The 23,985-nt window shown below is 57.5% G+C and overlaps 3 protein-coding genes across 3 annotated transcripts; all 3 read left to right on the top strand.

Annotated features, from left to right (window-relative positions):
• Positions 1–502: 502 nt before the first annotated feature.
• LOC310891834 (olfactory receptor 14C36-like) lies at positions 503–1,447 on the top strand (the record flags this gene model as incomplete). Its single annotated transcript, XM_083854061.1, has 1 exon — positions 503–1,447. One exon carries the CDS (start codon positions 503–505, stop codon positions 1,445–1,447), a length of 945 nt encoding a protein of 314 aa, XP_083710187.1.
• A 4,308-nt stretch (positions 1,448–5,755) lies between these two features.
• On the top strand, positions 5,756–13,565 carry LOC310891833 (uncharacterized protein; the record flags this gene model as incomplete). The annotated part of the gene is made up of 5 exons (XM_083854060.1): positions 5,756–5,776; positions 6,242–6,382; positions 10,552–11,328; positions 11,557–11,652; positions 13,274–13,565. The coding sequence occupies 5 exons, from the start codon at positions 5,756–5,758 to the stop codon at positions 13,538–13,540; spliced, it is 1,302 nt and encodes a 433-aa protein (XP_083710186.1). The 3' UTR covers positions 13,541–13,565.
• A 1,304-nt stretch (positions 13,566–14,869) lies between these two features.
• On the top strand, positions 14,870–17,376 carry LOC310891832 (kinesin-like protein KIF22; the record flags this gene model as incomplete). The annotated part of the gene is made up of 4 exons (XM_083854059.1): positions 14,870–15,686; positions 16,592–16,724; positions 16,796–16,923; positions 17,015–17,376. The coding sequence occupies exons 1-4, from the start codon at positions 15,602–15,604 to the stop codon at positions 17,374–17,376; spliced, it is 708 nt and encodes a 235-aa protein (XP_083710185.1). The 5' UTR covers positions 14,870–15,601.
• Between the last annotated feature and the right edge of the window lie 6,609 nt (positions 17,377–23,985).

Raw genomic sequence — 23,985 nt, 5'->3', positions numbered from 1 at the left:
TGCAGCCCTGGCAAAGAGAGAAAAGCTGAGATCCTGCTCATGCACCTGCAGACAAGGTGAGGATTCTGTCCAGCTGCACTGGGACTGGGGCTTTAAGCTGTCTCCATTTATTGGGAAACACAAGAGTGTGATCATTGCCCTAAGCAAAAGAAAATCTGCCTTGCTCTACACCGTGGTTGGAGGTGTTCTTTGCAACAACACTGCAAAGTTCATGGATCTGATAAGTGGACTGAACTTGAGTTTCCCCCATGGTCCTGCTTGCCGCCTGCTTCACGGCAGGAGGGACTCCTCTGGAGCCCACAGCAATCCCTGCTCCCAGTGCCACTCTCAGACAGCATCAGCTGGCACTCAAGTCATAGAGCTGCAGAAATGTTCTCTTGCAAAGAGAGAGGCTCAGGCGTGGGTTGCTCTAAGTTTTGTGATAGCTTTTCCTCAGAGAAGTCTCTTCTAACTTTTTTCTGCCTTATCCTCTTCAACAGACAACTGTGGCCAATGTCAGAAAATGCCCAACAGCAGCTCCATCACCGAGTTCCTCCTCCTGCCATTCGCAGACACGCGGGAGCTGCAGCTCCTGCACTTCGCGCTCTTCCTGGCCATCTACCTGGCTGCCCTCCTGGGCAACGGCCTCATCCTCACCGCCGTAGCCTGCGACCACCGCCTCCACACCCCCATGTACTTCTTCCTCCTCAACCTCGCCCTCCTCGACCTGGGCTGCATCTCCACCACTCTCCCCAAAGCCATGGCCAATTCCCTCTGGGACACCAGGGCCATCTCCTATCAAGGGTGTGCTTCACAAGTCCTGTTTTTCGTCTTCTTCTTTGGTTCAGAGTATTCTCTTCTCACCATCATGGCCTACGACCGCTACGTTGCCATCTGCAAGCCCCTGCACTATGGGACCCTCCTGGGCAGCAGAGCTTGTGCCCAAATGGCAGCAGCTGCCTGGGGCAGTGGCTTTCTCAATGCTGTACTGCACACGGCCAGTACATTTTCCCTGCCCCTCTGCCAAGGCAATGCTGTGGAGCAGTTCTTCTGTGAAATCCCCCACATCCTCAAGCTCTCTTGCTCAGATGCCTACCTCAGAGAATTTGAGCTACTTGTTTTCAGTTTTTCTTTAGTATTTGGTTGTTTTGTTTTCATTGTGTTATCCTATGTGCAGATCTTCAGGACTGTGCTGAGGATGCCCTCTGAGCAGGGCTGGCACAAAGCCTTTTCCACGTGCCTCCCTCACCTGGCTGTGGTCTCCCTGTTTGTCAGTACAGACATGTTTGCCTACCTGAAGCCCCCCTCCATCTCTTCCCCATCCATGGACCTGGTCGTGACAGTTCTGTATTCAGTAGTGCCTCCGGCTGTGAACCCCCTCATCTACTGCATGAAGAACCAGGAACTAAGGGATGCAGTGAGGACACTGCTTGAATACACATATTTTCAGCATATTCGCCTAGAATAATATGCCTATAATCAGAAATCCCAGCTTTTCTCAGAAAAAAAAAAATTACATACTTTTTTATTATTATCTATCCATACTATTATTTTCTCTAACTTTTTTTTTCTGATTTATAAAATACTATTCTTAGCCTCCTACAGGTTAATTATTTTCTGATAAAGCACTGCTTTTTATTAGATAAACCCAATATCGAAGTCATCAGAATTTCATTGGTCTCAGCTGCCATCTCGTCCCTTCTCCTCTGGAGCTGGGGGAGCAGCCCCAGCACGCAGGTGGGGCTCAGGGCCTAGAGCCCAGCTGCCACATGGAGGAGCAGCCCCGGTGGCCCTCGCGGCTGCCCCTCACTGCCCGCTGGGCTCTGCCTCTCTGCTGCCTTTGGGTCGGGGCTGCTGCTTCCCTGGAGCCATGGCCATGGCCAGCAGCAGGACGTGGTCTTTTCACTGCTGCTCTCTTTTGGCTTCCACATTGTTCTCTTGTGCTCTTGTACGTGGGTTAGCCCTCAGATCTCGTGTACCTTGGTGACAGTCCTGTTGTCTCTGCAGTGGCATCCCTGTCCCAGCAGGCAGCAGCAGGCAATGTGCAGCCCTGTGTCACAGCTGCCCTCCCTGATACCACGGCAGTAACAAATGGGGCTCTGCAGGGCAAACCCAGAAGCCTGGATGCCTCTTCCAATGCTGCTGTTAGGAACAGAGCCAAGGATTTGCTCCATGCTCTTCTGTTTTCTGGGGTTCTTCATGGAGTGTAGGACACAGGCTGAAAGTCCCAGCGCGGTGTGTGGGTAGCAAAGGACTGGACCAAGAGCTCCCTTTATGGCCTCACCTGTCTAATCAGACAACAACTGGTCTCAGACTCCTCTTCATGGGACTAGGCACCCTGCAGTGGGGTGGATTGATGATGGCAGCCTGGAGAGGAATCTGGAGGTGCCAGGAGAGATCAGGGCAACCCTGGGACAATGTGCTCATTGGGTAGTGATTAAAACCTCATAAAATTAGTGACCATCCAAAGAAGATTTTGGCAAAGGGAAAGGCCAATCAGAGAACTCTGTGGGCTAAGGAGGGCTCTGCAATGCCAGGGGAGGTGGTGAAGAGCCAGCAAGCGAAGGCCCATGAAACTGCATTGTAATTGAGGAGACCTTCTTTAAAGCCTCGTAGGCCAGGTCTGGTGCAGGACTTGTCCAGCACCCTGAGCAGCACGGGCAGGGGAGGGTCCCCACAGGGTCTCAGGGCACAACAGCCCCTGACTCTGCACAGCAGCACCGCCAGCTCAGGGCCTGGCGGGGAGCATGGCAGGGAAGCAGCAATGGCCGGCCAGGCCAGCACGGACACACTGCCCTGGGCAAGGCTCTCTGGGAGCAGGGATGGCCCTGGGAAAGAGCAGGGCAGCATTTCTGGGCCTGCACAGATGGGTAAAGGAAGAAGAGTAAGCTCTTTGTGTAGGCACCTGCTCGGGGCAGGCTGCTCTGTGCCTGGGCCAGGCCTCTTGTGCTGGCCTGGGGAGCGGGGCTGGCCCTGCGGGGCACAGGCACTCTGTGCTGGGGATCTCCCAGGCAAGAGACCAGGGCTCCTGCAGCTTCACCGACCTCCATTTCCTTGCACCATAGCCAGCCTCCTCCTTGCTCACCCCAGGCAGCAACATGCACGAGCTGCCTCCTTCCTCCTCCTCTAGAGGGCAGAGGGGAGGGAACAGCATAAATAAGTAAAACTCACAGATTGAGAGAAAGACACATAAGAATAGGAAAGGAAAAGAAAAAAGAAAGAAATGAAAATCAAACGCCAAACATAATGAGCATTTTGTAACTCATCAGTTCCCACTAGCAGACCGTTGTGCAGGCAGTCTCTGAGAAACTGCCACCTTGTCTTGGAAAGATGATCCCAACATGTATTGCTGAGCACTATGTTATGTGCCATGGATCATCCATTGGGTCAGGCTGGGTCAGCTGTCACAGCGGGTTCCCCTCCCAGCCTTTTGCCCACCCACAACCAACTCGCTGGTAGGGCAGAGTAAGAAGCAGAGAAGGCCTTGATGCTGTTCACGCACTGCTCAGGAACAGCGAGCACAGCCGTGGGTGGCCAACACTGCTCTGGTCACATCAAAAACACAGCACAACAGGGGCTGCTCTGCAGAGAGTAACTCCGTCCCAGCCAGAGCCAGTGCAGGGCCCCATGCTGGACAAGAAAGCTCGCTCTGAGCTCTGGAAGGAGCCAGGAAGGTGCTAATAAGCACCAGGACAATTGAGGAAGCCCAAAGGCCCTTCTGAAGGGAAGGGTCACTGAGTGCCACCTGAGAGGCAGTGCTGGGCAGCGGGGAGGGCCAGGAGAAAGACTTGTGAGAAGGCTGTGAGAAACAAGGAAATCCAGGGCTTTAGCAGATCCTTAAAGTCCTGCCTGAGTCCCCAAATGGAAAGCAATGTATGTCTGTGGGTGGACAAGGAGGAAGTGATGAGTCCCGGATCTGGGGCAGGGCTGAAGGTCCCTGCGTGAAGCTGGGCTGATGGAGAAGTGTCCACCTTGCACGTGTGCCTCAGCCTGGGAGAAGCGGCCTGCCTGAGGTGCGGGATGGCTGGGCTGTGCTCAGCCATGCTCCAGGAGCTGACCTTGCTCTCTTCCTCCCCGCCACTCCCCACACGGGGCAGGCCCTCAGGAAACACCCCTGAGCCTGAAGACGCACCGACCTGCTGCGGTGAGGTGCCACTACTGCAGGGGAAGAGGGGAGGGTTGGAGAGACACGTGGGGCCTGCGGGCAAGAGTGGTGTGGCTTGAGAAAGTGAGTGCCTGGGAAAAGTTACCCTCGATCCATAGGAGCCGTTCTGGAAAGAAAACTTGTATGCAGGAACCACACTGTTCTGGAGGTGCAGAGCTGCTGGGCACGTTGTGGAGGGTGCTCTGATGGACTTTTTTGTCATTTTCTATCGTGTCTTAAGTGCCGCTTTTCTCAGAAATAGAGTAGCCAACAAGAGGTGTGATGGATACGCTGAGATCATGATAGCCATCAGAAAGCTGATCCCAATGAGATGACTGATATGGGGAGGTCAGGAGAAACCCTGGTGAGGAGAGACGTGAGATTTGGGGGAGGGAATAGGGTCTTGCCCAGCAGAAATTAAGGATTTTGTAGAGGTAAGAGGGTTCAGGTTATGCTGGTGCTGCTGTAGCAGTGACTTAATGAAGGGATGAAAGACACGGACTCCTGATGGCTCTTGAACTGGAGACGTTTATTGCCCTTTTTCACTACTGCATATACTTTCCCCGTAGCCCCACGCGCTGTCCACGCGCCCGAATCTGTCATACAATTGGTTAGAGACCCTCAGACACGTGCCTCGAGTCAGCCAGCAATTGGCCACTGCCCAAAGCTCATCTTTAACACCGTAGCCAATTTACTTTATCTCCACCTTGCTCAAGTTTTTGTTTCTACCGCTTGTTTCCTCATTATCTCTAATTCAGGGATGTGTGAAACAGCATGAAGCCACCTGCGAATTCCTTTCCCACAATTCCCCCTTTTTTATTTTCAACCAACCAAATGCTTTCTGTAGGTTTTTCTATCAATCACCGCAGACATTGCAATAAGCAAGGTACAATAAGCAACAGGGTGAAAATCACATGCAGGATTACAATTGTAAAGTAGCGTGCCTACTAGAATCTACATCAGTCAACAAGCCACTAAGCGCTAGGGATGTTGTTTCGCAGTGATGCTGCATCTCACTCGCACAGCACAATCACACAATCACGCAAAGAGGCCTCTTGCACTTCTCATTCATACCACAAGAAAATATCACTTAAAATAATTTGTCCATGGCTTCAGGAGGTCCTTGTCTACTCCCGTGGTAAGCGGCTGAGAGTGGAGACCCCTCTGAGGAAAAATGCTGGGGGTGCACCTAGGGGCATTCCACAGTCAATCCCACAGCCGAGCAGAGCGGCTCCTGACGCAAGGAATGATGCTATTATAGTTTTGTATAATTACAGCAAAGAGATGCATTGCAATAAGGAGCAAGTGTGGCGTTGACCGTTTGTTTCATGATTTGCTTTTTTGCCTGAGAAATTAAACCTTACACATGCTGTTGCTGTTTCACATCCCAGGATATCTAATTCCTGTGGCTCTAGGGGCGCTTGCGGCAAGTAGACAGTCCAGTCTTTGTTATCTGCCGGGTTCCCCACCAGACATGTCATGAATGGCTCGTTAGCACTAGCCCGGGACAGGCACATCGCTTCTTGTCCTGTCATGTTGGCGAGGGTGACCCAGATGTTGCAGCGTGGTTGGATGGAGACCCAGGGCTGGCAATAATCGATGACAGCGGCGATTGTGAGGAGGAGGCCAACCATGGCGTTACCTCCCTTGCTGGTACCCATCTTGGTCCGTGACCTGTGGAGACACAGGCATACCCTCGACCCCAAGTTATTAGGGCTGGGGTCCCTCCCAAAGACCCTCCCAAACACCTGTATTTAATTTTTTTACTATTACTAAGGCCTGCTCTGACTGTGGCACCCGTGACAGTGTGGAATTCATACTTTTGTAATGTTTTATTGTGGGCGGTACCTCTTTGTGAGGAAAGGGTAATGATAGGTGATTTATTACGTAAAGTGCCTTTCCCAACCTGTTCTGTGGTGTTTCCTGGGTGTCTCCCCCTTTTTGTTTATTTAGCAGTGTTTTCAAGGTGCGATGTGTGCGCTCAACAGTGGCTTGACCCGTGGGGGAATGAGGAATGCCTGTGGTGTGTCAGATAACCCAAGTTTGAAAAAAGGTTTGAAGGGAGTGACTAGTATAGGCGGGGCCACTGTCGGTTTTTATTTCCTTTGCGATGCCTAGCGCTGCGAAAGCAACACGGAGGTGAGCCTGGACGTGGCGACTAGTTTCACCCACCGCAACTGTCGCTCAAATAGCATGAGAGAAAGTATCTACCAATACGTGAACATTTTTCAAGCGACCAAATTCTGGAATATGCGTCACGTCAGTCTGCCATAACTGTAAGGACCGTAGACTTCTATGGTTTACCGTTAAAGATGGGGTCAAAACATGTTGTTGACAGTCAGGACATGTTTGGGCAATCAATTTGGCGTCAGTGATCGATATAGTGAATTGTTTCGCCAAGACTTTGGCGGATTGATGGAAAAAAGGCATGGGATAACCGTGCTTGCTCCAGCACCTTAGGCACCAGGGAGGTCAGGGTCATATTAGTTAGCTGGTCAGCGTGTGTGTTACCCTCTGCAAAAATACCGGGTAACATGGTGTGGCTCCACATATGAATAATACAATATGGGTGCACTTGCTGCTCTACCAAAAATAACAGTTCTTTAAATTTTAGAAACAAGTTTTCCTTTGGGATATGTCTCAAATTGGCCCTCTCAATGCGCTGAGCGACACTTACAGCATATTGCGAGTCTGATACAATATCCAAAGGTACTAGGTTTTTCTTTTTTTTTTCCTTCTCTTTTTTTTTTTCTCTTTTTTTCTCTCTTTTTTTTTTATTTAGCACATTTTTATTGAGAGTGCAGCACAGATACTTTCCCTGAAACAATTACTTCAAAACATTTATGAATATAAATTGTCAAAAATATGCTAACAAATTTACTTAAATACATACATTAAAAAAAAAAAAACAACTGAAAAACAAATATTTAACAGCCTAAGACACATTCACAATGTAATTTCTCCATCATTTATGGTTTTTATCTCTAACACAAGAGGACACAAGTCTGAAAATCTGCATATATTAAGGTATCACAAAGCATAGAAAATATATGAAAATATCTACTAGCATTTGGCACAATGCAAATATTCTACCCCAAGAGAGAGAAACAGTGTAATATTTTGAGCTACACAGATTGTTATTCACGCAAATTGTGATGTTACAACAGCAACTCTTGTCTTAGTTGGAAAAACCCAAAGGTGGTGAGCAGGGGACACGGTGGTTTGTGAGAAAGCACGTTCAGGTGCTTAGCCGTCTAATTTAGCTGGATGAGGAACAATGTGATGTTTTCCTGTTGTTAAACGTTGCCATCTGTATCGCTGGCACAAAAATTATTCGTACTGGAGCAAACAATTTGTGAGTAGCATATGCCAACAGGAATGTGCCTGTACCAGCAGCCCTTTTAGATTGCAGCGATGACTCACTGAAACCAAGTTTGAAGAGAACCGCAGTCATATCCACGCCACTTGACGCAGCCAGGTAGAAGATTCCTAGAGATACTAGTGAAATTCCAACGTGGAATGAAACCCCTACAGCACCACATTCTTTGAAAACTTTTTTCAGCTGCTGGGATTTACTGAGTTTGCGTTCACTGCTGAGATCTGTGGCTGCCTTTTCAGGGGATCCACCCACACCCTCGGCCGAGCTGCCGCCGGCGGCCCGCAGCGCCAGCAGAGGGGCCGGCGGGCTGAGGGGGAGCCGGCCCGGGGGTGGGGGGGATGGCGGGGGGCAGCAGCGGCGGCGGCGGAGGGCGGCGGTGAGCGGGGTCCCGCGGGGCGGAGGGCCCGGGCGCAGCAGCGGGCGGAACACGGCAGCGCCCGGTGCGCGCGGGCGTGCGCTCAAACCTGAGAAACGCAGCAGCCGGCGGCGGGGCGGGTGTGCGGGTGCTCGGAGGTGACAGCGGGGGTGCAGGTGGCGCTGGACCCTGCGTTAGCGTTGCATTTCAACTCTATCCTTTGGAAACCATATCTCGGAAACCATTAACAATTACACCTATTGCCTTTTCGCGCTCCGCTTCCCGTTTCCCCGCTGCCGTCGTAAAGGTTGTCCCTCTGCATTATGCTTCCAATGGCACTGGCTAGCCCAGTGCCATCCCTTGCCGCACCGTGGGCAAGCAGCGGGAGGAGCAGGGTTACCACGTCCCCCCTCCCGCTCCTCGCTGTGGACATTCAGCAGCAAAATGTCCCGTGGCTTGGCAGCGGGAACACCGTTTACCTCCGATTTGAAGCACAGCGCCAAAAGCTCCGGCCAAAGCGGCAGTGTGATGTTCTATGGATCCAACTCGACTGCATGCCTCTATCATTTGTACTAATGTAGTATTAGCAGGCAGGGCTTGGAGTATTTTCTTACAGTCTGTGTTTGCATTGTCCACTGCCAGTTTTAGCATAAGGGCCTCTTTGGCCTCGTGGTTGTCAATTTGTTTGCCCAAAGCGTCTCGCAATCTATCAATGAATTGCATATAAGGCTCGGTAACTTGTTGCCTAATGCTGGTAAATGATGGCTGGACTTTTCCAGCTTCAGGCAACTTCAGCATAGCCTGGAGGGCCAGAGACGCGGACTGCCACAGGACGGCATCGTTGAGCCTAGCCTGCAATCTCGGATCAAATAACGGCTCGGTCCCCATCAACTGTGGGATCCCGGCTCCCCAGAGGGGGTCGCCAGGCTGCCGTTCTATGTTACCTAGGGCGGCTAATTCGCACCCTTCTTTCCATTTTTGCTCCCAGAATAGTTTTTGTGTTGGCGTTAAAATTAGCGCAGCTATCTGACGGCAATCGTACGGCACCAAAAATTGACCAGTCATAACATTTTCTAACAATGACTGAGTAAATGGTGCGTGTAATCCATATGTAGTCACAGCCTTTCTTAATTCTTTAATTAGGTCCCATTGGAAGGCATGATATTCATTTGGACCATTAGGTCGCACCTGCACCAGGAAAGGCATTCCTACCGCGTCCCCGTCCTTTAGCGCTTCCCGGCGCACTAGCTCCCATCGTTCCCGCGGGTCGAAAGCTCAGGCCTGCAGGGAGGCATTATCGGGGGTAGGCAAGGTGGGAGCCAAGGGGGTCAGCGGGGAGGGGCTCTGCGGCGGCGGTCCGTGGCTCCCTTCCTTGTCATCTCCCAGGTCTATCAAATTGCACCGCTCTGGTGACCTTGCAGGCTCTGATCTCAGTTCGGCTGCTGTTATTGCCCGGGCAGCGGCGTTCTGTACTTCCTTTTCTGCCTGCCACGATCCTAAAGTCTCAGTCACCAGCCGCCACGTAGCCGTTACCTCAGCAGCGTTAGTATCCCCACTGGACGCTGCTTCCCATATTTTTTCCTCTGCTTGGTCCCAAGTTTTTACATCAAATACTGTGGAAGCCATTGAGGGGAGCCCTTGTTTTTGCAAAAATTTCAATAATAGCTTTATTTTAAACGGATCATTTTTTACTCCCCTGTCTATTAGGAGTTGCATTAGTAGTTTCACTATAGCCTCTTCCTCTGCCGAAAGGCTAGCTCCCATGATCAATGCCCAGCCCCTCACCTGTCCTTCAGGTGATGTCCCGGGGTTGAAGCTGCAGTCCAGCTGCGAGCTTGACTCATTCGGCTGGGTTCCCTTCGGACGCTCGTGCAGCGCTGCTCCTCCCTGATCACGTCGGAGTCACCATTTGAAGGGATGCAAGACACAGACTCCTGATGGCTCTTGAACTGGAGACGTTTATTGCCCTTTTTCACTACTACATATACTTTCCCCGTAGCCCCACGCACTGTCCACACGCCCGAATCTGTCATACAATTGGTTAGAGACCCTCAGACACGCACCTCGAGCCAGCCAGCAATTGGCCACTGCCCAAAGCTCATCTTTAACACCGTAGCCAATTTACTTTATCTCCACCTTGCTCAAGTTTTTGTTTCTACCGCTTGTTTCCTCATTATCTCTAATTCAGGGATGTGTGAAACAGTGCAAAGCCACCTGCGAATTCCTTTCCCACACCTGGGTGTCTGGGTGCCCCAAATTGGGGTGTCCCAAAGCCACCTGGGACACTTGGGTCACCCAAATCGGGGTGTCCCCAAATCTCTGGGTGTTTGGGTGCCCCATATCGGGGTGTCCCCAATTTCCTCGGTGTCTGGGTGCCCAAATTGGGGTGTCCCAAAGCCACCTGGGACACTTGGGTCACCCAAATCGGGGTGTCCCCAAATCCCTGGGTGTCTGGGTGCCCCAAATTGGGGTGTCCCCAAGTCCCTGGGTGTCTGGGTGCCCAAACTGGGGTGTCCCAAAGCCACCTGGGACACTTGGGTCACCCAAATCGGGGTGTCCCCAAATCTCTGGGTGTCTAGGTCCCCCAAATTGGGGTCTCCCCAAATCCCTGGCTGTCCGTGCCCCCAAATCGTGCCGCCCCCAAGCCCCTCCCCCCACGTGTCCCCCCGAGACCCTCCCCCTGTGCCCTCCGAGGACACCGGTGTCCTCGCCGCGCCCCCCCGCAGGCACTGGCTGGCGGGGGCGTACCCCCAGTTCGCCGTCCCCTACTTTGTGTACGATGTCTATGCCATGTTCCTGTGCCACTGGCACCGTGGGCGCGTCAAGGGACACGAAGCCGGGCCACCGCCATCCCTGCGGGCAGCCGCTGGCGCCTACCTGCGCAAGGACCTCCTGATGGTGCTCCACCACGCCGCCATGGTGCTCGTCTGCTTCCCTGTGGCCACCATGAGTGGGGGCAGGGACCGGGGGGGACACCTTGGGGACACGGGAATGGTGTGGGGACACGGGAACGGCGTGGGGACACGGGAACGGCGTGGGGATGTGGAGGTGGAGGGATGGTGGCTGGGTGTGGACGTGGTCGTGGAGGTCCACCACACCTTCGTGGGCTTCTTCGTGGTCACGGGGACACTTGGGGACACTTGGGGACACTTGGGGACATGGGGTGGAAGGACATCACCTGGGTATGGAGCTACTCGTGGAGGTCACCACGCTGTGGTCCTTGTTGGCTTCTCCATGGCCATGAGGACAGACGTGCTCATGGAGGTCCACCACGGTGTCGTGGGCTTCTCCGTGGTCATGGGGACACCTGGGGACACCTGGGGACACCTGGGGACATGGGGTGGAAGGACATCGCCTGGGTGTGGAGCTACTCATGCAGGTCACCACGCTGTGGTCCTCATTGGCTTCTCCGTGGCCATGAGGACAGACGTGCTCATGGAGGTCCACCATGCTGTCGTGGGCTTCTCCGTGGTCATGGGGACTCTTGGGGACATTTGAGGACACTTGGGGACACTTGTGGTGGAACACCTCCTTGGTACGGAGCTACTCATGGAGGTCCACCACGGAGTCATGGTGCTCGTTGGCTTCTCCATGTCCCCATGTCCCCATGTCCCCGTGTCCCCACATGTCCCCAAGTGTCCCCAAGTGTCTCCAAATGTCCCCGCGTGTCCCCAAATGTCCCTGTGTCCCCGCCCCCAGCTGTGGCACCAGGGGAAGGGCGACTTCTTCCTGGGTTGCCTGCTGATGGCGGAGCTCAGCACCCCCTTCGTCTGCCTGGGCAAGGTCCTCATCCTGGTGAGCCCCGAAACGCGGCCCCGGGGGGGCAATGGGGTGGCCGGGGGGGCTCCAGCCCCGGGGTCCCCAACCCCTTGAGTCCCCAGAAGAACATGGGGTGGTGGTGGGTCCCCACCCCCACGTGTCCCTCAATATCTGGGTCCCTGGGAGAACATGGGGTGGTGGTGGGCCCCCAAACCCTCGTGTCCCTCAACATTTGGGTCCCCAACCCTTTGTGTCCCCAACCCCTTGAGTCCCCAGAAGAACGTGGGGTGGTGGTGGGTCCCCAAACTCTTGTGTCCCTCAACATTTGGGTCCCCAACCCCTGGGTCTCTGGGAGAACATGGGATGGAGGTGGGCCCCCAACCCCACGTGTCCCTCAACATTTGGGTCCCCAACTCCTTGGGTCCCCAACCCCTGGGTCCCCAGAAGAACATGGAGTGGTGGTGGGTCCCCAAACCCTCGTGTCCCTCAACATTTGGGCCCCCACCCCTCATGTCCCTCAACATTCAGGCCCCCAACCCCTCGTGTCCCCAGCTCCTTGGGTCCCCAACCCCTGGGTCTCCAGCATAACAGGGGATGGTGGTGGGCCCCCAAGCCCTCATGTCTCCAACCCCTTGGGTCTCCAACCTGTTGGGTCTCCAACCTGTTGGGTCTCCAACCTTTTGGGTCCCCAGAAGAACGTGGGGTGGTGGTGGGCTCCCAACCCCTCGTGTCCCTCAACATTCAGGCCCCCAACCCCTTGTGTCACCAGTCCCTGGGTCCCCAGCATGACTTGGGGTGCTGGTGGGCCCCCAACCCCACGCGTCCCTCAATATTTGGGTCCCCAACCCCTTGGGTCCCCAACCCCTTGAGTCCCCAGCATGACTTGGGATGGTGGTGGGTTCCCAGCCCCACGCGTCCCTCAACATTTGGGTCCCCAACCCTTCATGCCCCCAACCCTCGGGTCCCCAACCCCTGGCTCCCCAAGATGACTTTGGTTGGTCCCCAACCCCTCGTGTCCCTCAACATCTGGGTCCCTGGGAGAACATAGGGTGGTGGTAGGCCCCCAACCCCACATGTCCCTCAACGTTTGGGTCCCCAACCCTTTGTGTCCCCAACCCCTGGAGTCCCCAGCAGAACATGGGGTGATGGTGGGTCCCCACCCCACGTGTCCCTCAACATTTGGGTCCCCAACCCTTTGTGTCCCCAACCCCTTGAGTCCCCAGGAGAACATGGGGTGGTGGTGGGCCCCCAACCCCTTGTGTCCCTCAACATTTGGGTCCCCAGCATGACTTGGGGTGGTGCTGGGCCCCCAACCCCACGCGTCCGTCAACATTTGGGTCCCCAACCCTTTGTGTCCCCAACCCCTTGAGTCCCCAGAAGAATACGGGGTGGTGGTGGGTCCCCAACCCCTCGTGTCCCTCAACATCTGGGTCCCCAGGAGAACATGGGGTGGTGGTGGGCTCCCAAGCCCTTGTGTCCTCCAACATTTGGGTCCCCAACCCCTTGTGTCCCCAGCCCTTCATGTCCCCAGCAGAACGTGGGGTGGTGGTGGGCCCCCAACCCCTTGTGTCCCTCGCCACGTGGGTCCCCGGGAGAACATGGGACGGTGGTGGGCCTCCATCCCACGTGTCCCGCACCCCTTTCCCCCCCCCCGCAGTACAAGCGGCAGCACACGGCGCTGCACAAGCTCAACAGGGTGGCCATGCTGGTGACCTTCCTGGGCTGCCACGTGCTCCTCTTCCCCTACCTGTACTGGGCCTACGGGCGCCACCTCGGGGTGCCCCTGCTGCGGGTGCCAGGGGCGCTGCCCCCCGCCTACAACGCCGCCGCCGCCGCCCTCCTGGCCCCCCAGCTCTACTGGTTCGGCCTCATCTGCCGGGAGGCCTGGCGCCTCTTCCGGCCCCCGCCCCGGCACCTGCCCTGAGCCCCGCCGCCACTGCGGGGTGGGCGTCCCGTGGGGTGGGGTGGGGGTGGGGGGGCACCCTGAGGTCCTTCGAGGGGGGTTTAGGGGGGGGTTTAGGGGGTGGCCTGGGGCGGTTGTGGGGGCGGGGGGACTTCTGGGGGCGCACTGAGGTCCGTATGGAGGTCCCAAGGGGGCTCTAGGGTCCTTGTGGGGCACCCTGAGGTCCTTACGGGGGTCTTGGGGTCTTTAGGTGGCACCCTTAGGTCCTAATGGGGAGTCCTGGGGTCCTCATGGGGCACCCTGAGGTCCTTATGGGGGATCCCGAGGTCTTCAGGGGGCACCTTGAGGTCCATAATGGGGTCTCAAGGGGGTTCTGGGGTCCTCAGGGGCACCCTGAGGTCCTTATGGGGGTCTCAAGGGGGTTCCGGGGTCTTCAGAGCGCACCCTGAGGTCCTTAAGGGGGTCCCAAGAGGGTCCTGGGGTCTTCAGGGAGCACCTTGAGGTCCAAAATGGGGTCCCAAGGGGATCCTGGGGTCCTTAGGTGGCACCCTAAGGTCCTTAAGGGGGTCTTGGGGTCTTCAGGGGGCACCCTAAGGTCCATATAGGGGGTCCTGAGGTCTTCAGGGAGCACCTTGAGGTCCTTTTGGGGTCCCAAGGGGATCCTGGGGTATTCAGGGGGCACCTGGGGTCCTTATAGGGCACCCTGATATCCTTAGGGGGGGTCCTGGGGTGTTCAGGGAACACCCTGAGGTCCTTGTGGGGGTCCCAAGGGGGTCCTGGGGTCTCCAGCGGTCCTTATAGGGCACCCTGAGGTCCATGTGGGGAGTCCTGAGGTCTTTAGGGGGCACCCTAAGGTCCTTATGGGGTCCCAAGGAGTTCCTGGGGTCCCTATGAGGCACCCTGATGTCCCTATGGGGAGTCCTGGGGTCTTTCAGGGACACCCTGAGGTCCTTACGGGGGTCCCAAGGGTGTCCTGGGGTCTTCAGAGGGCACCCTGAGGTCCTTATGGGGGATCCTGAGGTCTTCAGGGGGCACCCTGAGGTCCTTATGGGGGTCCCAAGGGAGTTCTGGGGTCTTCAAGGGGTCCTTGGGGTCCTTGTGAGGGTCCCAAGGGAATCTGGGGACTTCAAGGAGCACCTTGAGGTCCTTTGGGGGGTCCCAAGGGGGTCCTGGGGTCCTTAGGGGCACCCTGAGGTCCCTCTGGGGGTCTCAGGGGAGTCACCCCCACCCATGGGTGCCCGCAGGGTGCCCCCGCGCTGTCCTGGCCGCTGCATTAAAGGACTTTGGGGACGGCCCGGCTCCTCCTTGGGGACATGGGGGGGGGGGGGGGATCGTGATGTCACCGCCCCGATGATGTCACCGCCCCGATGATGTCACCGCCCTGATGATGACATCACCACCCCACTGCTGATGTCACACCCTTGAGGTCACTGCCCGCCGGGAGGTCGGGAACTGGGCCCCTTCCCAGTATGAACTGGGGCCATTCCCAGTACGAACTGGGACCCCCAGCCCCATCCCAGTACAAACTGGGACACTTCCCAATACAAACTTGCACCCCCAGCCCTTTCCCAGAATGAACTGGGATCCTTCCCAGTACGAACTGGGACCCCCAGCCCCATCCCAGTACAAACTGGGCCCATTCCCAGTATGAACTGGGACCCCCAGCCCCATCCCAGTACAAACTGGGATCCCCAGCCCCATCCTAGCACAAACTGGGAACTGTCCCAGTAGAAACTGGGCCCACTCCCAGTACAAACTGGGACCCTCAGCCCAATCCCAATACAAACTGGGAACTGTCCCAGTAGAAACTGGGCCCACTCCCAGTACAAACTGGGACCCTCAGCCCAATCCCAATACAAACTGGGCGCAGTCCCAGTGCAAACTGGGCCCTTTCCCAGTACGAACTGGGCGCGTTTGGCTTCGCCCCGCCCCCGTTGCCAGGCAACCGCCGCCGCCACCGCCGTTCCCGCCTCTTTTCCCTCCGTTGCCAGGCAACCGCCGCCATTTTGTCCCCTCCCCTTCCCGCGTTGCCAAGCAACCGCCGCCATTTCGCCCTGCCCCGCCGGGCTGCCCGCACTGCGCATGCGCACCTCCTCGCCTCCCATTGGCTGCCGCCGCGCGGCTTCAAACGGTCGGGCGGGAGCGATGGCGGCGGCGGCTGCGGCCGGTACGGGGAGGCTGAGGGCGCCGGGGGGGGGAATTGGGGGGATCTGAGGGGAATTGGGGGGATCTGGGCGGCCGGAGGGGTTCAGGGAGGTTCTGGGGAGGGGGTGCGAGGCTTTAGGGGGTTCTGGCGGTGAGGGGATGAGGGGTTGTGAGGGGGAAAAGGGCTGAGGGGTCGTTCGGTGAGGGGAGAGGGGCTGTGAGGGGACGTTTTGTGAGGAGACGAGGGGCTGTCAGGGGACGAGGGGCTGTCAGGGGACCGGGGGCTGTTAGGGGGGCATTTTGTGAGGGGACAGGGGGCTGTGAGGCGACGCTTCATGAGGGGACAGGCTGTCAGGCGACGTTTTGTGAGGGGACAGGGGCTGAGGGGACATTTTGTGGGGGGACGAGGGGTTTTCGGGGGGACAGGGGCTGTGAGGGGACACTTCCTGAGAGGATGGGCTGTAAGGGGACGTTTTGTGAGGAGACGGGGCTCTGAGGGGACATTTTGTGAGAGGACAAGGGGCTGTCAGGGGAGAGGGGCTGTGGGGGGACGTTTTGTGAGGGGATGAGGGACTGTGAGGGGAGAAAAGGGCTGAGGGGACACCTCATGAGGGGACGAGGGGCTGTGAGGGGACAGCAGCCGTCAGGAGACACTTCATGAGGAGACAAAAGTGCTGAGGGGACACCTCATGAGGGGACGAGGGGCTGTGAGGGGACGGGGGGTGTAAGGGGACATTTTGGGGGTGTCAAGGGGCTGTGAGGGGACAAATCCTGAGGGGAATGGTGTGTGGGGGGACGTTTTGTAGGTGGATGAGGGGCTGTGAGGGGACAGGGGGGCTGTGGGGGGACACTTCCTGAGGTGACAGGGGGCTGTGAGGACTCGTCGTCCAGCCGGGACCACCTCAACGGGTGCTGGTGCCCCCCCAGCACCCCCCCGCCGGGTGCAGGTCTGCGTCCGCCTGCGCCCCGGCCCCCCCGGCGAGGAGCCCTGCCTGCTCCCCCTCGACTCCCACACCCTGGAGCTGCGCGAGGAGCCCCCCAACGCCCCCTCCCGCTACCGGTGAGCCCCGGGGGAAGGCGGGCGGCACCCATGGGTGCCCCCCACCCCCTTCCTAACGCCTCCTTCCTCAGCTTCGATGCCATCTACGGTGCCGCCAGCTCCACCGCCGCCGTCTATGAGGGCTCCGTCCGCCCGCTGCTGTCCCACCTCCTGGCCGGCCGCGATGTCACCGTCCTCGCCTACGGGCCCAGCGGCTCCGGTGAGCGTTGTCACCCCCCCGCCAAGTGTCCCTGATGCCGCGGTGACCCTCCTGGGGGGGTGACACGGTGCTGGTGCCCACCCCCCCCCAGGGAAGACGCACACCATGCTGGGCAGCGAGGGGGAGCCCGGCTTGGTGCAGCGCGCCCTCGAGGACGTGCTGGAGGCCGTCGGGGACAGCCGCCGCGTCACCGTGGCCTGCATGGAGGTGTACTGCGAGGAGGTGCGTTGGGCCCCGCTTCCCCCCCCCACCCCCCCGAATCACCCCATGTCACCTCCCTTTGTTCACGTCCCCCCCCCCACACACACACACACCGGTGTCCCCACATTTATCAACCTGTCCCACCCCCAGGTCCCCCCCGGGTCTTCAGATCTGCTCTCCCCCATAGACAGATCCCTCCCCAGACCCCCATATCACCCACTTATCCCCCCCCCCAAATCCACATACCCCTGAAAAAATTCCCATACTCCTCCTAAATCCCCATTTCCCCCCCGCATCCCCCCCCAAAAAACACATCCTCCTCAAAATCCCCATATCTACCCCCAATGCCCATATCCATCCCCATTTCTCCCCCCAAAATCCCCATATCCCCTCCAAAGCCCCCGGTACCCCCCCCAAATCCCCATACGGCCCCATATCTGCCCCCAAATCCCCATTTCCCCCCCAAATCCCCCCCACATCCCCCCTCAACCCCCAAATTCCCCACCATATCCCCTCCAAATCCCAAATCCCCCAAATCCTCCGAAATCCCCCCCATCTGCCCCCCCATAGGGTGCCCTCTCTGCCCCCCCCCCCCCCCCCAGGGCGCCCTCTCTGCCCCCAAACCCCTCATACTCCCCCCATTTCCCCCCCATAACCCACCCAAAATACCCATATGCCCCCCCAATGCCCATTTCCCCCCCGTAACCGCCCCATATCTCCCCCCCGGAATCGCCCAAACCCCCATATTCCCCCCACATCCACCCCCAAACCCGCATATCACCGCCAGCCCCCATACCCCCCCCATATCCCCTCCCAAATCCCCACATCCCCCCACAAACCCCCCATACTTCCCCCAAATCCCCCCATGCCTCCCCATATCTCCCCCCCAAAAAAAACCCATATCCCCCTCAAATCCCCCCCATATCCTCCCCATGCCCCCCCATATCCCCTCAAATCCCCCCCATAGCCCCCCAGTATCCTCCATCAAATCCCCAACCCCCCCATATCCCACCCCCAATGCCCATTTCCTCCCCATATCCCCCCAAATCCTCCCCAAAAATTCCCAGATACCCCCAATGCCCCTATAACACCCCATAATCCCCCACCCCCCCATATCCCTCCCCATATCGCCCCCAATGCCAATTTCCCCCCGTGACCCCCCCAAAATCCCCATAACCTCCCCCAAAATGCCCATACCCCCCCATACGTCTCCATATCCATCCCCAAACCCCCTCTACTCCCGCCAACCCCCCCCAAATCCCCCCTATATCCCCCCAAATCTCCCCCAAATCCTCATATGCCCCCATATGGCCCCCATATCCCTCCCCAAAATCCCGATTATCCCCCCAAATGCTCTCCAGACCCCCAAATTCCCCCATACACCCCCCCAAACCCCCCATACTCCCCCCATACGTCCTCCAAATCCCCGCAAACCCCCCAAATCCACCCTATACCCCCCTCAAAAAAACCATATCCCCCCCCAGATCCCTCCATACCACGCCATATCTGCCCCCACACCCCTCTTCACCCCCCCATATTCCCCCCCAAATCCCATTACCCCTCCCCAAATCCCCAATGCCCATTTTCTCCTCGTAATCCCCCCATACACCCCCATATTCCCCCCCAAAACCCTCATTTCCCCCTGGAGCCCCCCCATATGCCCCCATATCCCCCCCAGAATCCCCCAAAACCCCCATAGCACCCCCTAAAATCCCCGAATGCCCATTTTCCCCCTGTAACCCCCCATACCCCCCCCAAATCACCCTATACACCCCCAACCTCCCATATCCCCCCCGTATCCCCACCAAGACCCCCTATCCCCCCCAAAAATCCCCCACATGCCCCCATATCCCCCCCCAATGCCAATTTGCCCCATGTAAGCCCCCCAAAAATCCCCATATCCTCCTCCCAAATCCCCATACCCCCCCCAAACCCTCCATATCCCCCCCAAATCCCCCAATATCCCCCACCAAACCCCCAAAATCCCACCCAGTGCCCCCCCAAATCGTATCCAGTTTCCCTCATATTCCCCCCAAATCCCCATAACCACTCTGTTTCCCCCCAAAGCCCCCCCCATATCCTCCGTAGCCCCCCCACATTGCCCCCTCAAACCCCCATACTCCCTCCTGTCCCCCCCAAATCCCCCCAAACCTCCTATATCCCCCCCAAATCTTCCCATACCCCCCATATCCCCCCAAATCCCCCCATTTCCCCCCCATAACCCACCCAAAATGCCCATATGCCCCCAATGCCCATTTCCCCCCCGTAACCCCCCATATCCCCCCCCATATCCGCCCCGTATCTGCCCCCAAACCCCCACATCCCTCCATATCTCCCCCCAGTATCCCCCCCCCAAATCCCCATATCCTCCCCCAAAATCCCCATGACCCCTCATACGGCCCCATATCTGCCCCCAAACCCCTCTTCCCTCCCTAAATCCCCCCCCCAAAATTGCCCAAACCCCCATATCCCCCCCAAATCCCATTTCCACCTACATTCCCCCCAAATCTCTACATCCCTCCCAAAATCGCCATATGCCCCCAAATCCCCATATGCTCCCCCCATGCCCATTCCCGCCCCATAATCACCCCATATCCCCCCCGATGCCAATTTTCCCCCCATAACCCCCCCTAAAATCCCCATACCCCCCCCAAATCCACATATGCCCCCCATACGGCCCCCATATCCCTCCCCAAAATCCCGATTATCCCCCCCAAATGCTCTCCAGACCCCCAAATCCCCCATACACCCCCCCAAACTCCCCATACTCCCCCCATACGTCCTCCAAATCCCCGCAAACCCCCCAAATCCACCCTATACCCCCCAAAAAAAACCATATCCCCCCCCAGATCCCCCCATACCCCGCCATATCTGCCCCCACACCCCTCTTCACCCCCCTCATATTCCCCCCCAAATCCCCATACCCCTCCCCCCGATGCCAATTTCCCCCCCGTAACCCACCCAAAATCCCCATATCCTCCCCCAAAATCCTCATACCCCCCCATACAGCCCCATACTTGCCCAAAGACCCCCCAAATTACCCCCAACCCCCCCATATCCTCCCCAGCCCCCCCACAGTCCGCCCTCAAACCCCCATACTCCCCCTTATGTCCCCCCCAAACCCCCGCAAACCTCCTATATCCCCCCAAAATCTTCCCAAATCCCCCGAAATCCCCCCCATATCTGCCCCCCATACGGCCCCATATCTACCCCCATACTCCCCATATCCCCCCCATAGGGCCCCATATCTGCCCCCAAACCCCTCATACCCCCCCCAAATTCCCCCATTTCCCCCCCATAACCCACCCAAAATGCCCATATGCCCCCCCAATGCCCATTTTCCCCCCCGTAACCCCCCATATCCCCCCCCATAATGCCCCATATCTGCCCCCAAATCCCCATTTCCCCCCCACATCCCCACCCAAATCCTCCTATATCCCACCCATATCCACCACATACCCCCCCAAACCCCCACATCCCTCCATATCCTCCCCCAAAATCCCCCCCAAATCCCCATATCCCCACATCCCCACCCAAATCCTCAAATGTAACCCCCTAAAAAATCCCCATATCCTCCCCCCCAAACCCCTCATATCCCCCCCAAATCCCCCAATATCCCCCACCAAACGCCCTATTTCCCCCAGTGCCCCCCCATAACCACTCTGTTTCCTTCCCAAAGCCCCCCCCCCCCAAATTCCCCCCAACTCCCCCATATCCTCCCTAGCCCCCCCACATTGCCCCCTCAAACCCCCATACTCCCCCCTGTCCCCCCAAATCCCCCAAACCTCCTATATCCCCCCCAAATCTTCCCAGACCCCCCATATATCCCCCCCATACGGCCCCATATCTGCCCCCAAACCCCTCATACCCCCCCCAAATTCCCCCATTTCCCCCCCATAACCCACCCAAAATACCCATATGCCCCCCCAATGCCCATTTCCCCCCCGTAACCCCCCATATCCCCCCCATAATGACCCATATCTGCCCCCAAATCCCCATTTCCCCCCCACATCCCCCCCAAATCCTCCTATATGCCACCCATATCCACCACATACCCCCCCCCCAAAATCCCCATATCCTCCCCCAAAATCCCCATACCCCCGATACGGTCCCTTATCTGCCCCCCAAACCCCTCATACCCCCTCCCAAATCCCATATCCCTCCCCAAAATCCCCCTTTCCTCCCCACATCCCTCCATATCTCCCCCCAATATCCCCCCCAAATCCCCATATCCTCCCCCAAAATCCCCATGACCCCTCATACGGCCCCTTATCTGCCCCCAAACCGTCATACCCCCCCCAAATCCCCATATCCCTCCCCAAAATCCCCCTTTCCTCCCTGTAACTGCCCCATATCTCCCCCCCAGAATCGCCCAAGACCCCCAAATCCTCCCCCAAAACCCCCAAATCCCCATATACCTCCCCCAAATTCCCCCTATACCCCCCTGAAATCCCCCGTATAGCCCCCACATCCCCGCACCAAACCCCATATCCCCACATCCCCCCGCCATATCCCCATATGCCCCCCATACGGCCCCCATATCCCTCCCCAAAATCCCAATTTCCCCCCGCCATCCCCCACAAAATCCCCATATCATCCCCCAAACCCCATATCCCCCCCCATAACCCTCCAACCCCCCCATATCTCCCCCCAAATCCCAGTATCCCTCCCAATGCCCATTTCCTCCCCATATCCTCCGCCAAAATCCCCATACCCCCCCATAATGCCCCATATCTGCCCCCAAGTCCCCATTTCCCCTGAACAGCCCCCACATTTCCCCCCCCAAATCCCCATATCTTCCCCCCAAAACCCCCATTACCCCCCCATGCTCCCCATATCCCCCCCATACGGCCCCATATCTGCCCCCAAACCCCTCATACCCCCCCCAAATTCCCCCATTTCCCCCCCATAACCCACCCAAAATGCCCATATGCCCCCCCAATGCCCATTTGCCCCCCGTAGCCCCTCATATCCCCCCCATATCTGCCCCCAAACCCCCATATCCCCCCAAAATTGCCCAAAACCCCCAAATCCCATTTCCCCCTACATCCCCCCCAAAATGCCCCCCAAATTGCCGTATGCTCCCCCCATGCCCATTCCCGCACCATAACAACCCCATATCCCCCCCAGAATCCCCCAAACCCCTCATACCCTCCCAAATCCTCATATCCCCCCCCCAATGCCAATTTCTCCCCCATAACCCCCCAAAATCCCCATACCCCCCCAGAATCGCCCAAACCGCCATATTCCCCCCACATCCACCTCCAAACCCGCATATCCCCCCCTATATCCCCTCCCAAATCCCCACATCCCCCCACAAACCCCCCATACTTCCCCCATATCCCCCCCATGCCCCCCCATATCCCCTCAAATCCCCCCCATATCCCCCCAGTATCCTCCCTCAAATCCCCAACCCCCCCATATCTCACCCCCAATGCCCATTTCCTCCCCATATCCCCCCCACCTCCCCCCAATGCCAATTTCCCCCCGTGACCCCCCCAAAATCCCCATAACCTCCCCCAAAATGCCCATACCCCCCCATACGTCTCCATATCCATCCCCAAACCCCCTATACTCCTCCCATACATCCCCCAAATCCCCCAAACTCCCTCCCAAATCCACCCTATATCTCCCCAACCTCCCCAAACCCCACATATACCCCCCCAAGGCCCCCAAATCCCCCCCCAGAATCCCCCAAAACCCCCATACTCCCCCCCCCAAAATCCCCGAATGCCCATTTCCCCCCTGTACCCCCCGTACCACCCCCCAAATTCCTCCTATACACCCCCAACCTCCCATATGCCCCCCCAAATCCCCCCTGGAGCCCCCCCAAGACCCCCTATCCCCCCCCAGTGCCATTTTACCCCATGTAACCCCCCAAAAAATCCCCATATCCTCCTCCCAAATCCCCATACCCCCCCATGCGGCCTCATATCGCCCCCAAACCCCTCATATCCCCCACCAAACCCCCTATATCCGCCCAAGTGACCCATAAATCGCACCCAGTTTCCCCCATATTCCCCCCAAATCCCCATAACCACTCTGTTTCCCCCCAACCCCCCCATATCCTCCCTAGCCCCCCCACATTGCCCCCTCAAACCCCCATACTCCCCACTGTCCCCCCCAAAATCTTCCCAGACCCCCCATATCCCCCCTAAATCCCCCCCAAATTGCCCCCATATTCCCCCCGAAGCCCCCATATCTGCCCCCCATATGGCCCCATATCTGCCCCCCATACTCCCCCATATCTGCCCCCAAATCCCCCAACTTCCCCCCCATAACCCACCCAAAATGCCCATATGCCCCCAATGCCCATTTCCCCCCCGTAACCCCCCATATCCCCCCCATATTGCCCCATATCTGCCCCCAAATCCCCATTTCCCCCCCACATCCCCACCCAAATCCTCCTATATCCCACCCATATCCACCACATACCCCCCATCCCTCCATATCTCCCCCCAATATCCCCCCCAAATCCCCATATCTGCCCCCAAAATCCACATGACGCCCCATACGGCCCCATATCTGCCCCCAAACCCCTCTTCCCCCCCCCAAATCCCCCCCCAAATCCCCCTCAAAATTGCCCAAAACCCCCATAACCCTCTCAAACCCATTTCCCCCTACATCCCCCCCCAAATTCCCACATACCCCCCCCAAATCCCCATATCCACCCCCCGATGCCAATTTCCCCCCCGTAAGCCCCCCCATACAGCCCCATATCTGCCCCCAAACCCCTCATACCCCCCCATACAGCCCCATATCTGCCCCCAAACCCCTCATACCCCCCCATTTTCCCCCCCATAATCCACCCGAAATACCCGTATGCCCCCCCAATTCCCCCATTTCCCCACCGTAACCCCC

The sequence above is a fragment of the Anser anser genome, assembly GCF_964211835.1.
Source record: "Anser anser genome assembly, contig: HAP1_SCAFFOLD_54, whole genome shotgun sequence".
NCBI classification, from domain to species: domain Eukaryota; kingdom Metazoa; phylum Chordata; class Aves; order Anseriformes; family Anatidae; genus Anser; species Anser anser.
Note: the sequence above shows the minus strand (reverse complement) of the source record. Positions and strands in the feature narration are given on the sequence as shown.